We start from the raw sequence: 15,408 nt of genomic DNA, 5'->3' as shown, positions 1-15,408 counted from the left end.
GCTTTCTCTCCTCCATGTGTGGGGGCTGTGTGGCAAGAGGGGGCTGCAGGGGACGAAGTAGATGTGCTCTGAACCTGTGTCACACCCAAACCCTGTCCTTTTGCAGGCAACAAACACAAGTGGGTCCCTTTGCAGATAGACATGAAGTCAGAGGTGCCTAGGGACAAAACGGCCTCTCGGAACAACCGGCAAAACGAGCAGCACAGGCACCCCTCCAACAACCGCAGCGAGCTGAAAGGTGGGGGCTGAGGCTGGGGACCAGCTCTCCCTGCCCTGGCTGCAGGGCAGAGCAAGCCCTGATGCCCAGGCACGGCATGGGGCAGTGGGCACGCTTCCTGCATTCAGAGGGCTCCGGGTGCAGCAGGCTTGCTCCAGGGAAGTGCTTTCATCTCATAACACTCCTCTGCCTCTTCTTCCCTGTCTGCTGCAGGCTGGCACCCAGACAACAAGCACGAGCGCAGCTGGCAGGACCACGACGAAACCTCCAGTGTGAAGAGCGAGGGAGGAGCTGTGCGAGGGACCTTCCGGGGCCGAGGCCGGGGCCGTGGCAGGGGCCGTGGCCGTGGCAGAGGAGGTGAGCACTGTATATGTGGCCTTGTGACAGCAGGGAGAGAACAGGACATGTGCCGAAGTGTGCAGGGCTCTGTGTCTGTGTGTGAGAGCTGGGGCTCCAAAGCAGGCTGGGGAGGGCAGAGCACTGTAGGGATACAGGAGAATATTGTGACAGGTCATCCCAGCTCATAACTTGAGCTGCTTTTAATAAAAGCAAATTATTTCTATTAGTATTTTAATAAAGGCAAATGTCTTTCCGCTACTTAGGCCAAGCTCTTCCACCTGTTTTCTGCCCCTTGCAGTACCCCTGTGTGCAGGAGTTAAAGCCTACGCAGAGTATCAGCATGCTTCATGTCATGTTGAGAGCCAAGCAGGAGTCATGGCTTGGATGGGGAAGAACATCTGCACTTGGCATTTGACAGGGCAGTGTCTGTGCTAACCCTGGCACAGCTTCAGTGTAGGGCCTTCGTGTGTCACCTGGGCTGCCCAGTTGCTCCTGGGTAAGAGGACTCCTGGCCTCTCTTTGGCTTGCTGTGTTGAAGCTTCACTGGGATCCCTTCTGCAGCAAAGGCTGAGAGCAGGAGGATGAGGGATGTGGGTGGGTGATGCCCCATTGTGGGCTGCCATGGGGGCCCCAGGAACAGTGCAGAGGGAGCTGTTTGTGCAGAAGTCCGGCCCCATCTGGCAGTGCAGTGTCTAGCAGATCCCAGGGCTCTGTGCTGACCCTTAACTGGTGTCCCACAGGGCACTTTGACTACCAGTATGGGTACCGGAAATTCGAGGGCTCGGACGGCTCCCGCACCCAGAAGTACGCTAGCAACATCACTTACTACTTCGACAACATCAGCAGCGCTGAGCTCTACAGCGTGGACCAGGAACTGCTCAAAGACTACATCAAGCGGCAGATGTAAGCACCACCTCTTCTTGTCTGAGTGTTGGTTGTTGGTGGGAAGTTCACAGGTACCCTCCCTGGAGACTGCGCAGCTAATCCCATGGGTAGGGTTAGAGCCGAGGTGTGTTGACTTTGCCACACAGCTTACAGCGCCAGCTTGCCCCAAGTCTGGGCTCCTCAGGCTGTCTCTCTTCAGCCTTGCAGTAGCAGAAGGTGGGGGGGAGGATTATTTTCTCGGTGGTGCCCAGAGGAAGGTGGCTTGGAGCTGCCTCTCACTGACGTGTTGTCCATACAGAGAGTATTACTTCAGCGTGGACAACCTGGAGCGAGACTTCTTCCTGCGTCGCAAGATGGACTCAGACGGCTTCCTTCCCATCACCCTGATCGCCAGCTTCCACCGGGTGCAGGCGCTGACCACCGACATCAGCCTCATCATCAAGGTGATGAACTTTCCTTCTTGTGCTTCTCACCACTCCTGTCTGAGGCCTCTTTTCTAGATGGGCTGTGGGTGAGATGTAAGCGGAGCCTTCCCTTGTCCTTGATTTGCTCCCTCCTCCTCTTGGTCCTCCTAGGGAGGAAGGGCTGGGGCTGAGCCACTGAACGTGCCAAGGCAGGGCCCTGAGTTAACTGGTTATCACTTGGTTCCAGGCTCTGAAGGACAGCAAGGTGGTGGAAATTGTGGATGAGAAGATCAGGAGAAAAGAGCAGCCAGAAAAATGGGCTCTGCCTGGGCCTCCTATGGCAGACTACACACAAACAGACTTCTCGCAGTTCATCAACTGCCCTGAGTTTGTGCCCCGGCAAAGCTTCCAGAAGGAGACAGGTGAGCACTGGGGCAGTGTGGAGGGAGGTGTGGCTGCAGTGCTGGTACTGCAGCAGGATTGAGACCCTAAGAGTCAGGAGTGTTCCCCAGGGCAGGGCTCTGCCATTTGCTTTCTGCTTGGTGGTGGGAGCTGGTGTGGGCTCTGTCCTCAAAATGCTGCCACCTCTGTGCATGGGGAAATGTGAGAGAGACTGAGGTTTTTCCTCTGTGGGGGCTGAAGGGATGCAGGGAGGGTCAGTCCTGCTTGGCAGTCTCTTGGCTGTGACTGGAAATACTCTACTACTGCTGGGCAGAGCAGAGGACACTCATGAACCCAACTTTTCCTTAATGGGTGAGGAGGGTACAAATGGGCAGCAGGTATGGAGCTGTCAACTCCATGTCAGCTGGGGAAGGATCTGCTGTCCTTCATGGGCTGCCCCCTGCTCTTGTCACCCCATCCCATGGGGGTTGGCAGGAGCCCAGGGCTGAGCCCGAGAGTAAAAGATCTTCTTGGTGCTGTTAGAAGGATTAGTTTGGGCAGGAGAAGATCTGTTCCCAGTGGCTCCAGACTGTCGTGGGAAGGTTTCCCCGAGAGCAGCAGAGCAGCTGCTTTAGGGCTTTGTGAGGAAACTGGGGAAACTTTGGGAAATGGTCACCTGCAGAGCTCTTTGGCCACTGGATGCTAGCTAGTCCCACAAGCTGTGCCATGCTGCCAAAATAACTTCCTCTTCAGTTGAGTGCCTAAAGTACACAAGCCCCCAGGCTCCCTCCCTCCCTCTAAAGCACCTCGTGGCTCTTGTTGGCTCTAGAGTCTGCTCCTGGCTCCCCACGTCCTGCCAGCCCAGTCCCCACCAAAACGGAGGAGGTCAGTAACCTGAAGACAATGCCCAAGGGCCTGTCTGCAAGTCTACCAGACTTGGATTCGGAGACGTGGATTGAAGTGAAGAAGAGACCTCGGCCCTCCCCAGCCAGGCCCAAGGTAGGTGGTGATGTAGGAGCTGCTGGGATGGGGATTTCACAGTTGTCTGGGTGACCTCAATCATAAGTAGGTGGGTTTCAGATCAAATAGTGTCTCTTGGTCATGGGAGTGTTGTCCTAGTTTCTCCTGGCCCCGTCTTGAGACCTGCTTTGGAGCTCTGTTCCTCAGTGGTGTAAATAAGGTGTTCTCCCCAGATGGGCAGCTTCTGGCTGTGGTAAGGGCTGCCCAGGGAAGTGGTGGAGTCCCCATCCCTGGAGGTGTTTAAGAGTTGGGTTGACATAGCACTTAAGGATATGGTGGAGTTGGGAATTGTCAGTGTTAGGTTAATGGTTGGACTAGGTGATCTTCAAGGTCTTTTCCAACCTTGATGATTCTGTGGTTCTGTGAAGGGGCAGTAGTTGGGTCTCCAAGCAGTAGACTTGTGTTGCTGCATGGTCTTCACTCTGTGTTACGCTTTCCCCCCTACCTGTAGAAACCAGAGGAGTCAAAGACACCACAGCAGCAAAAGCAAAAGGACCAAGATGAACCTGAGGAGCTAGACTTCCTCTTTGACGAGGAGATGGAGCAGATGGATGGCCGCAAGAACACCTTCACCGACTGGTCAGACGAAGATTCGGATTATGAGATCGACGATCGGGATGTGAACAAGATCCTCATCGTGACGCAGACACCTCCTTACCTGCGCCGGCATCCTGGTGGGGACCGGACTGGCAACCACACATCAAGGGCTAAAATGAGCTCGGAGCTGGCCAAGGTGATCAATGATGGGCTGTACTACTACGAGCAGGACCTGTGGACAGAGCAGTTTGAGCCAGAGTATTCACAGATCAAGGTGAGACCAGCTGATCTGAGATCGGGAGTGCGTGTGGGGCACGGGGAGCCTTGTGTGCAGCAGCCTGGCAGCCTTGTTGGTGTGGGGTGGAAAGGGCAGTGCAGCAGGTTACAGCTCACTCGTGGGGTAGAGCTAAGCCGGGATTAGTCCTCTTGCAGAGCTTGGGATTCCTGGTTGCCAGCATCATGCTCTGCTGTATCAGGGATAAACACAGCTCTGTAACGTGGCGTAAGGCTGCAGCCAGGTAAACAAAAGTGCCAGTAATGAGGTGACCTGGAACACGGGGCCCATTGCTCTGCTGTCTGCCAGGGTCTTGGCAGGCAGTACCAGATCTGTGGGGGGAACTGGGTATCTCTGCTCTGTCTATAGTGCCCAGTGCTCCCATGGAGACCACACTTATTGGGGACGGGTTCATAGATGGCTGGGCTGCACTTGGCCTGTGCTCTTCTCTGTTTTGGTGCCAGTTTGCATAGACTTGGGCTTTTTATAGAAAGCCCATCTGCTGCTTTGAAACATTTGAGTCCCAACTTGGTGACTCTCGCAGTTGGGGACTTACCTAGACTCATTCAGTGACGGAAATTATTTTGGCTGCAAGGTGGGATGGCCTGTTGGAGCTACCAGCTGGGCTCAGTGTTCCCATGTCTGGTACCTGGCACGTTGCTGAAGCGGTGCTGCTGTCTGGGGTGGCAGAAGCTGAGGGCTGTGGGGAGAGCAGCTGACGGAGGGACAGTGTGTGTTGGGGTTATGGGTCCTTCAAATACACGGGAGCATTGTGTCCCACTGCCGGTGTGGCTGTGACAGTGCAGGGAAGAGGCTCCAGGGACACAAGAAGGTGTCAGGGGCAGTGGGGTCCATGGCCAAGCTTGCCTTGAACCTGGTTGCACCGGCACTGACCTGGGTTGGTAAAAGTCTGAAAAAAGCAAGTGATGGTTAGTGGACCTGCCTCGTAGGATCCCTGAAAGCTTGGGAGCAGCCAGTGGCTCAGATCTGGCCCGTGCAGTGCCCAGTTTTCTGTCTGCTGCATCTTCCCTTCCTACCTCTGCGCAGCACCCTTCTGGGCACCCAGGCCCCGTGGCTGCACTTGGTGCCCAGCATTGTGGCTGCTGTACAAGCAGAGTGATGGTCATGCTGAGCTGATGGGGTGAGGGGAGAAGAGGGCAATTGGTTGCTTCATCATCTTCGTCTTCCAATGCAGCAAGAGGTGGAGAACTTCAAGAAGGTGAATATGATCAGCAGGGAGCAGTTTGACACCCTGACCCCAGAGCCCCCTGTGGATCCAAACCAGGAAGTCCCTCCTGGTCCCCCCAGGTTCCAGCAAGGTAAGAGACAGGGGGCACAAATGGGTGGAACTGAATTTGTCCTTATTCCCCCTGGTGAGAGGTACTTGGAGGTTGCGTAGCAGCTGGGGAGAAGGAACTGGGGCCACAGGCATGTGGGATTATCTTTCCCAGAGCAATGCTCTTCTCTCAGCTTTATGTTTTGGGGCTCCAGAAGAGGAGGCCCAAAAGCAAGGGTGTCCCAGTTGAGTGAGAAAACCTTGGCAGGCTTTCATGTAGCTCCCTGGATGTGACTTTCCTCTTGGACCCTCTCTGAGTACCTGGAAGGCAGCTGCCTGCTGGGCCTTGTTTGCCTGTGCGTGGCCCCTGGTGCCCTGTCTTCCTCTTGGGGAGGGAGGATCTGTCGCTGCTGTTAGCCCCTAGGAAGCAGATACTTTGTGAGATCCCTGGAAGCTCAGTCCTTGGATCTGCTGCTCACGCTTTGGGCTGTCTGGCCAAGCTGGTGACATGCTGGATTTGAAGCTGCTTGTCTCGGAGGGCTGGAATGTGTCCCTGCACTCCTGCCCCTGCTGCTTCCTGTCTCCCAGATGGATGTTCCTTGGCTGTAGGGATGCTGTCATGCTCAGAGCTCAGCTTGACCCAGGGTCGGGGTGTTTCTCTCTGTAGTACCTACAGATGCTTTGGCTAACAAGTTGTTTGGAGTCCCTGAACCTTCAACCATTGCCCGGTCTTTGCCTACGACTGTACCAGAATCACCCAACTACCGCAACGCCAGGACCCCCCGGACCCCTCGCACGCCTCAGCTGAAGGACCCGACCCAGACGCCCCGGTTCTACCCAGTGGTGAAAGAGGGCAGGACGATAGATGCCAAGGTGGGACCAGGGCTGGGGTGCGGGACGGGAGCTGGGGTTTCTCAGCTGGGGACTGGGGAAGAAGGGGACACATCCCTGATGTACCGTGTCTTGCAGACTCCACGGAAGAGGAAGACAAGGCACAGTTCGAATCCCCCGATGGAGTGCCACGTGGGCTGGGTGATGGACTCTCGGGAGCACAGGCCCCGAACTGCCTCCATCAGGTACTGGAGACAGGCATGCGGGATCACGGAGGGGCCAGAAGTTGGAAAGGGAGCAAGTGTGGGAGGGAAGGGAAAGGCAACATCTGGTTTTGCAGGGGAGGTTTCTTGTTAGGTGGCTGCAGAAAGGACTGGGACTCAACTTGTCCCTCCCGGAAAAAGCTGAGGAAAGTCTGAAGCCTTGGAATATTGAGATGAGACTCAGTTGGAACCGTTGGTTCCCTTCCTAGTAGGATGCCCCATGGCTCAGGTCCCAAACCCAGAGTAGACAGTCACAGGGAATCAGTGGGACCAACAGACAAGTGCCATAGCGTTGAGTGTGACCTCACTCCGCTGTTGGCTGGGTGGTGCCAAGGACGGGGGTTGACAGGAGTCTCTCACGCTCAGCTCCAGCCCCTCGGAGGGGACGCCGGCCGTTGGAAGCTACGGCTGCACCCCGCAGTCCCTGCCCAAGTTTCAGCATCCTTCGCACGAGCTGCTCAAGGAGAACGGCTTCACGCAACATGTCTACCACAAGTACCGTCGGCGCTGCCTTAACGGTAGGGATGCCTGTGCCGTGAGGTGTGGGGCAGGGTGTCTGTGTCCCACTGCATCGGGGGCAGGGTACGGCTGCGGAGGACACACACGGGGCTAAGCAGGGTCTTACGGGACAACCTTGCTGGGAGCTGATGTTTCCCTGCAGTTTGTGACAAGCGTGAGCTGTGGCTCAGGGTGTCGTGCGCCTGGGGCTGGGTGTAGTCACAGTGCCACAGGGCTCTCCTGTACGTGAGCCCCTGTGCAAGAGCTGGCTCCCTGGGAGAGGATCTGCCTTGTAATCATCCCCTCTTCCCGAAACAGAGCGGAAACGACTGGGCATTGGTCAGTCCCAGGAGATGAACACGCTTTTCCGGTTCTGGTCCTTCTTCCTCCGAGATCACTTCAACAAGAAAATGTACGAGGAGTTCAAGCAACTGGCTGTGGAGGACGGGAAGGAGGGATACAGGTAGGAGAGGAGGGGCAGAGTGGCCTTTTCTGGGAGGGGAGTGAGGGAAGAAGGGTTCAGTCTTTTGCAGGGCTCACAGCAAATCAAAAGCAGCATCTGTACCTTGCTTGAAGGTAGGACTGGGGTCGCCCTCAGTCCCCTCCTGCTGCTGGTACGCAGCAGAGCTCTTGCCTCAGCAGCGTCTCTGCCTGGGTGTTGCCTGCAGCGGTGTCCCATCACCACGTGCTGCTCTGTTCCCAGGTACGGTCTGGAGTGCCTTTTCAGATACTACAGCTACGGGCTGGAGAAGAAGTTCCGGCCAGACATATTTAAGGACTTTCAAGAAGAGACCATCAAGGATTATGAAGCTGGTAGGTGCCTTCTTTGTCCTCCCCTGGGATTGGCAGTGATGTAGCCCAGCAGCATGGCTGCCCCTGGGCCTCTTCTTGTGGCTTTGGGGAAGCCCCATAACACTGTAGGTTAATGTGTGTGATGGGGACCGGGTGGGTGTTGTGTTGTTTACTTCATGGGGGAAGGTTGAGTGGATGCTCACAGTTCTGAACGCTGCTGAGAGGGTGGAGGAGGGCAATGGGAGGCTTTAGCTCTCCCAAAACACTTCTCTAGAGGCACCGGTTCTTCTGGGATTTCTCAAGGCCATGCAGTGGCTGAGCCTTGCCACCACCAGGTCAGCCGAGCCTGGGGACATCCCCTGCCAAGAGGGCTCACCATTACTGATGTAATGAACCTCCAGGTTCTCAGCTGTGCCTGTCGGTGGGCCAGGAGGGTCCATGGGACAAGTGATGGGGAAGCCTGGAGGAAAGGGTTCTGATGTCTGGTTTGATTTTTGTCCTGTTGATGCCTGGTTTGGTTTTCTTCACCTCCAGGACAGCTCTATGGGCTGGAAAAGTTCTGGGCCTTCTTAAAATATTCCAAAGCCAAAAATCTGGACATTAACAGCAAACTGCAAGAATACCTCAGCAAGTTCAAGCGCCTCGAGGACTTCCGAGTGGATGTGAGTAGATGTAATGCCTGCACCACGCTGGCCCCTGCAAACACCCCTCAGCCCTCTCCAAGGACTGAGGATTTTGGGGGCTAGTCCCCAAGCAGTGCCAGGCAGGGGAAGTCAGTGACACCTAGTGTCATGCCCTGTCATTGCAGCCAGGCCAGGAACAAGTCGCAGGGTTTGAATATTGCACATCCACTTTGGGGAATTGGGTGAGCCCATCTTTGAGGAGGGAGGAAGAAAGGGAGCCCTGATAGCTTGAGTGGAGCCAGCATTGCGTGGAGCTTCGGCTTCTGGACTGTGCCCCTGTTGGGAAGGAGGTGCCCGAGAGCAAGTTGTCACCCTTGTGCTTGATTGGAAGTCAGTCTGACTTTTAGCAAATCTGGCTGTGGTAGATTTGGAGAGGAGGGCAGGTTCCTTGTGGATCAGGGAGAGAAGTTGCAACTGGAGGTTTGCAGGAAGGCTGTTCTCTGATCCAGGGGGAGGGCAGCTGCGTTTGGAGGAGGCTGTGCTGATACTGGGGTGCTTCTCTTCCAGCCACCCATGGGGGAAGAAGGTGGACACAAGAGATACCCTACGACGTCAGGGGGAGATGGCAGGAAGCGCTACCCATCCCAGTCTTCCAGCAAAACGGTCAGCCAGTGCCCATCCAGCCAAGCCCACGCCTCACCCAGCCAGCCTGCGCAAGAGGATGCCAAAAACCTGAGCCAGCAATCCCCCGCCCCGTCGGCTGCAGAATCGCAGACAGTGGGGAAGTAGAGAGGCTGCAGTGTCTGCTTCCTGCCGGGGGATGGGGTGGGTTGGTGGGGGACTGGCTCGGAGAAGGGGAGACGTGAGGGGGTGGGACAGGAAGGGAGCTGGAAGGTGGGTACCCAGGAATAGACCGCTTGGGAGAAACTTCAGCGCACACGATTTTTTCTCTTGTGGCTGGAAAGCAAAGATGATCTGCATCTAAAACACCCATTTTGCTATTACAACCCTGACCAGAGCCAGACCCGCTCCCAGCAGACCTAGCCTTTGCTTTCCCTTCCCTCCCCTCCTGTGTACACACTCATGTCTTAGTGTCTTGTCAAAAAAAAAAAAAAAAAGTTCTGGCTGGCTTGGAAAGGGGAGATTTTTTTATTATTATATATATATATCAAGTTTTAAATTATTGCTAGAAGTTCGTCTGGATTTACCAAAACAAGTCTGCTCTGTGCAGCCCCAACGCCTCCCCTCTGTGTCTCCCCTTGGATCACAGGGCAGCCCGCTCAGGAAGCTCGGAGGAGCGAGGTTCCCCGATGGGGGACCGAAGCCGCAGCGTGTCGCGATGCTGCGGAGCCTCTGACCTCCGTGACCTGGCTGACATCTCCCATTCCACGTACGGCGGTGCCTCTCCCACACCGGCCGCCGCGACAGGAGCATCGCCCTGTTCGTCCTCCTGATCCCTCCTCCCCAGCGTCTTCACCTCTAACTTTCCCAAGGGTCTGGCTCTCCCTCTGCCCGCCTCTCCCTTCCATCATGGACAATTTGGAAGTCAACCAAAGGACCTTTGCCAAGGATAGGCTTGTTCTGACTCCTTCCTGCGAGGACGGCTGGTGGGAGGCCGGCAGGCACCTGGACTCGAGCCTGCGTGGACGGTGCACCCACTGCCCCAGGAATGCCCATCGCATGCAAAGACAGGACTTTGCCGAAGGAGGTTTTCTCTTCCCTTGGAAAAATGAAAAATAATGATGACAAAAAACCCCCCCACAAGCCCCTCTAAAACAACACAACAAAAAAAACTCTTTAAAAAGACATCTCCCTTTGCTTTCTTCCTTGGAAATATTATTGAAGAAAAAGAAAAAAAAACAAAAAACACAAACAAAAAAAAAAACCACACAAAAAAAAAAAAGTTGCCTTATGGTGGAGCTGGACCGAGGAGGCTCTCTGGCTTCCCGCACCCTGGGGTGCGCTGGGCTCTCGGCCCCCCTGGCCCAGAGACTCCTCACGGCATTGCTGCCGAGCTGATCTTCCCCGCGGCCTTTCCTCTGACCCCGCAGCTCGCTCGGATGCCTCCCCCCATCGTGGAGACCCCCCTGCCAGCCCTGATTCTCGTGGGGGAAGGTGCCGAGGGCAGTCAAATCCAAGACTTGTGCTCACGAAGTAGTTGAAGCCGCTCCGTTGTGTATATACCATTGTAGCATCCTCCCTACAACAGCGACTGTACATGCTTACGGCCTCGCTCGGACCTGCCGAGCCCTCTCCGGGCAGGCTGGGGCAGGAGGTTGGTCTGCTCCAGTCTGTGCCTCCAGCGCGGTCGGGAGGTGAGCAGGGAGATGTGTCACAGCAGCTGGAGGGACTGGTCCTTGCTGCGAGCAAGCGGGAGGGCTGGCGTGTCCCTGGTGCCACTTAATGCTGTAGCCTGATGAGGGAGCGCCGCAGCCCCGGACAACTTGGGTCTCCCACAGCCGTCACTGGCCCCGGGGTTGCTCGTGGGACTAGCGCTGGGTGCGAGCGGAAGACCTGCCTGGCAGAGGAGGGCTCTCGCCTGGGTTTGCTTGTGCATCGTGTCTTGGCAGGCAGCTGTATGGAGTGTCCTGCTCAGGGCACTGTCCCTGCGCATCGCTGAGGGCTGAGATAACACCGTGCTGCTCCGTGCTTGGCTGGGGCGAGGGGATGTCTGCAGAGCTGCTGTGGCATCTACTTGGTTCCTTCGCCCAGCCACCAGGTGGGCTTCGGCAGGCAAACCCTCCCCGTGAGCCACGTTCCCTCGCAGGGGGCACGTGTCAGAGAGGGGAGAGCTGCTTCTGGGGCCCAGAAGTAGCACTGGAAGGTCCTGCTCCTGCCCTAAGGGTAGAAGCTCCTTTTCAGCCAGAGCTGCTTGCCTTGCTGCCGCTGTGCTCCGTCTCTGGTGTCGGGATACCTGCTTTGCAGCTGGCTTGGTTGTGGCTCCAGCACTCCGTCCTGGTGAGCTGCAGAGCGTGCTCCTTCACGCGGTGCAGAGCGGGCACCGCAATGGGCTAATCAAAGATGCAGCTAATTGCGTTACCCTCTCTGCAAAATCACAAGCTGGTAATGAACAGTGTTTTCCCAAAGTATCCAGTTGATCTAGAGCTGTGTCTCATAGCTGGGGAGGAGAAGTTGTGTCTCTGAGGCTGTCCCCATACAGCTGTGGGGCTGGCGGGTGAGAGCAGCCAGGAGTGGAGATGAAGAGGGCGAGCTGGGGCGAGTTTTTGATCAGCAGTGGCTGTGGATGCTCGCGGAGCCCTGGCTGCAGTTACCACCTTCCCGAACTGACACTGCGTTGAAGATGCTGCTTTAGTAGGTGGGGGGGGGAGGGAGGGGGGGAGCTGGGCTGGTCCGCGTGGAGCAGCTTTGTGAACTGCTGCTAGAATCGAAAGCACAGCTGGGTTTGAGTGAGGCTGGGTAGCTGCTACTTTGCTGTTTCCTGGTGGTGTGATCCTGGCCTGGTCTGTCCGCCCCTGCCACATCACCCTGCAGCTCGGTACCGCTCGCGGGCCCCATTTCAGCACGCCAACCTGTCTGAGTGCGTGGCTTGCTCTGTCACAGCAGCAGTGCTCTGGGGTTGCGGTGTGGTATCTGGGCAAGACGGGCAAGTAATGCTTGTACAGTGCTGCGGCTGAGACTGTTATCTCTGGATTTCCCCTCTCTCGTGAGCTGGAGTCAGATCTCTGAGGTTAAGGATGCGGCCGGGTTTGCCCCTGTTTTGGGAAGGACGAACCTCGGAGGCTGGAGATGGGGGTTGATCAAGGACGTTGGAGATGCGTTGCTGGGGTTTGCAAGTGGAAGCGGGTCTGGATGTGCCACGGGTGGTCCTTGCTGCTGTGTCCCTGTGCTCCTCTCGTTGGTGCGTGTTCTCTTTTGAAGCCAATTGTCCGTGTTTTAGCAACAAATGAAATAGGAAATTAAGAGGAACAAGCTCCTGCTGTGGAGTTGTTGCTTGTGGAGCAGACTGTGGAGTTGCTTGGGTGGTAGAAGAGGTAAGACATTTCCCAGAGAATTTCCCCAAATCTGAATTGATTCTAAATTATTTTTTTTGATTTCTAAGGCTGAGACTCTAGTCTTGGCACAGAAGAGTTTCCCCTCCCCCCTGTGCTGAGTCAGTGGTTTGTCACATCAGTGTGGCTGAGGGCCCCGTGTGAAACCCCCCCTGTTTCCCAGGGGAAGAAGAACAGTCCCAGCGGTCCCACCACCTTCCAGATTTGTGGACTGTGTGCCTTGTTTTACCGTCTGTTGGACAGCAGCGCAGCCAGGGACCGAAGGGAAGGTGGACCAGGCAGCCGTTGCTTGCTCCTGCCTGTCTTCCTCCAGCCTGAGGGAACACGGGGCCCTTCATGGTCACTTCTGCGCTGCACCGGGGCGGTGGCAGAGGGCAGGGAGCTCTGGGTGCTCTGGGTCCAGGGCTCCATCCCGCACCCCTGTGCGGCAGGAGGAGCCACGGCGAGGCCGGAGCTGCAGAGTGCCTGCTCCGTGCCAGGCTGAGGAGGGACTGACCATGGTGGGGCTTTCCCCTGGCCTGTGGCCTGCACGGGGACGGGTCTGTGGAGACACTTGGCCTCTTGCTTGTAGCTGCGTACCCAAAGCATCACACAGGGCTCGCTCCACCGCTGGACCAAGGGACAGCTGTCCTGAGAAGGGTTTGTTTTTGAGGAAGCTCTTGCCCTCCTCCTGGGGAGGGAGTTTGGCCTTGCTTTTAGCTTGGATGCTTCACCACGATCCCGTTTTGTGCTTTTTTTTTTTTTTTTTTTTTAATTTTAGTGGGCTGAGCGGTTGGGCATGCGGATTCCTGTGAACGCTGATGGGTCCTGCAGTTCGTGAGGGCTTCACAGTGCTGGCACCCAGCCGCCAGCTCGGCTGGAGGGAGCCCCGGCTGCTTTCGGAAGGGCTGGGGGAGGCTGTTGGGCCCGCAGGCGGAGTGGGGGGGGGCGATCCCCATCTCACCCCTCTTCTCCAGAGGTCCCAGGCTGCCACAGCCCAGGGCTCCTCGCCGAGGCCAGCCCGTCTTTGGGATTCAGGCGGTTGTAACGGGTACAGAGCTCTGGCACGGGGTCAGGAGTGGAGGTGGAAGGTGTGTTTTGGAGGAGACTTTATTGCTTTGCCATAATCATTTGGGGGGGGGGGACAAAAAAATTTAAAAAGTAATAATCCTGCTGCTCTGTTCGCCTGTCTGTCCCTCTTCCTGCTGCCCCCCTCGCACCCCAGATGGTGGCTTGTCACTGTAGCCCTTGGGGTCCCTCGAGTTTCGGCAACTGCTCATCTTGCTTGGGACTGGTCGACTGTACTGTAACAAAATGATGCGTTAACCTCAGTATCCTGCCACGTGTCTGTACACGTTCCGCATGGCAGTGCAGAGGGGGCCTTCTAGCTGTTAATGCCTTTCCAGTTATTTTATCAAAAGGAAAAAAAAAAAAAAAAAGGAAAACTGTAAATGTAGCAAGCTGTGTTTGCAATGCTTATTTTCTCCTGTCTCCTCTGAGACTGGTTATGTCACTTTGTCACTGTTTTGAAATGGATGCTAGGTTCTTTTTAAGAGAGGGTTGCTACACTTGATGTTAAATGCCTCACTGACTTTTTTTTTTTTAAAGTTTCCAATACAGGTAATAGATGAATGACTTTTTTTTTTTTTTTTTAAAGAAAATGTTCATCTCGGTGGCACGGAGCGGGTGGCTGGAGGGCAGCGTTTCAATGAGTAGTTTACAGTTTCACTTTCTGCAGACACTTGAACATAGGACCGATGTATCTGTGACAAGCACACCCCCTTGGTGGGAAGCTCGGGAGGAGCGGGGAGCGCCCTGGATGCCAGCCAGCGCCCCGTGGAGCTCGGGGCAACCCCGGGGTCCCCGCGCTGTCCCCCTGCGGCTCGCTCCCCAGGTGTCGGCCCCGCGCGGGGGCGGCTGGTGCTGTGGTGCCCCTCACGGGAGGGGGTGCCTGGCACCACTTGGTCCCTCGAGCCTCCCCGGTGCGGCCCCGCTCCCCCTCCTCCTCTCCCAGCCTGTCCCGGTCCCGTTGGGGTTGGAAACCTTTGGATCTGTGGCTCAAAGCCCCGCTGAGCTGCACCCCGGTGAGGGTGGCCCTCTGCTCGCTCGCCTGGAGCAAAAGGGGTGATGGTTCGATGTGCTGGCCCTTCTCAAACCCTGTGTGTCCCGACCTCAGCCTTCTGTTTCCCAAAACTAGAAAGTGTGTGCAACCTTCTTCAGCTGCATTTATCGTAGAGACAAACTTAAAATGACTCATCACAGACCATGTATCACTTGGGAGGAAAATCTTGTTAATATGGCCCGCTGTACATGATCCATCTTCTGTCGATAGTACATAATCTTTGACCCATGTGCTAGGATCATCATCACATATAAAAGGAAAAGAGAAAAATGTAAAATACTTGAATGAGAGCTTGTATTATAACATTAATATTATTCAGAGTATCTGCTTTCTAGGCTGATGTGATTCATTATTCTAGTAATGCTTTAGTCCTTTGTAATTTGTGGTAATTATGCTTTTTCCTTTTTAATACAAAAAAAATGTATAAAAATAAAAACTTCAAAAGACAATGCAGCCTGGGTTTTCTGTTCTGCTGACTTGCCCTCTCTGGGGGGCTGCAGGTGGGTGAACAGGGTTCATCCCTGTGTGGCTGTAGGGACTGGAGGAGGGTGGGGGGAGTTGGCTTCTGCGGGTGGAGCGGGGCTGACGGCAGGTAAGCGCAGCCCAGGTCAGCCCTGTGTGTCCCCTCCGCGGAGGGCAGGGTCTGGCAGCGGCGAGAGATTCATCACTCTTGTCCCAGGCCCCCAGGCAGGACTGAGACTTAGAAAATCCTGGGGAAAATGTGCAGCATGTCTTGAGATTGGTTGTGTAGGTGTGTATAGTTGCGCATAAAGGTGCGGGTGCTTTTTGTTGGGTCCTTTTTTGCAGGGTTTCGCTGATCTTCACCCAGCTCAGGGCAGCAGCAACTTCTTTCCTCGGAAAGTCTCTTTCTGTTGTTTGTCATCGTACAGAGTCTTGGTTTGTGCCTCCTTTTGGCGTGCGGGGAGCGAGGAGAGTCTCAGCAGGAGGAGGTGAGGT

General features: G+C 55.7%; 1 protein-coding gene across 1 annotated transcript in view; it reads left to right on the top strand.

The window, feature by feature from the left end:
* The window catches only part of LARP1 (La ribonucleoprotein 1, translational regulator), a 48,521-nt gene extending 33,621 nt beyond the window's left edge, over positions 1-14,900 (top strand). The window contains exons 6-20 of the mRNA XM_074883791.1: positions 107-238; positions 431-574; positions 1,297-1,459; positions 1,740-1,884; positions 2,093-2,267; positions 3,056-3,225; positions 3,698-4,057; positions 5,253-5,376; positions 6,001-6,206; positions 6,303-6,409; positions 6,794-6,945; positions 7,244-7,388; positions 7,629-7,738; positions 8,252-8,379; positions 8,908-14,900. Coding sequence (XP_074739892.1) covers positions 107-238; positions 431-574; positions 1,297-1,459; positions 1,740-1,884; positions 2,093-2,267; positions 3,056-3,225; positions 3,698-4,057; positions 5,253-5,376; positions 6,001-6,206; positions 6,303-6,409; positions 6,794-6,945; positions 7,244-7,388; positions 7,629-7,738; positions 8,252-8,379; positions 8,908-9,129 — 2,483 coding nt within the window. The 3' untranslated portion in view covers positions 9,130-14,900. The remainder of the gene's footprint in view (positions 1-106; positions 239-430; positions 575-1,296; positions 1,460-1,739; positions 1,885-2,092; positions 2,268-3,055; positions 3,226-3,697; positions 4,058-5,252; positions 5,377-6,000; positions 6,207-6,302; positions 6,410-6,793; positions 6,946-7,243; positions 7,389-7,628; positions 7,739-8,251; positions 8,380-8,907) is intronic.
* The last annotated feature ends 508 nt before the right edge of the window (positions 14,901-15,408 follow it).

The sequence above is a fragment of the Strix uralensis genome, chromosome 14 (genome assembly GCF_047716275.1).
Source record: "Strix uralensis isolate ZFMK-TIS-50842 chromosome 14, bStrUra1, whole genome shotgun sequence".
In the NCBI taxonomy this organism is placed as follows: Eukaryota; Metazoa; Chordata; class Aves; order Strigiformes; family Strigidae; genus Strix; species Strix uralensis.
The sequence above is the reverse complement of the archived record's forward strand: the minus strand, read 5'-3'. Positions and strand labels throughout refer to the sequence as shown.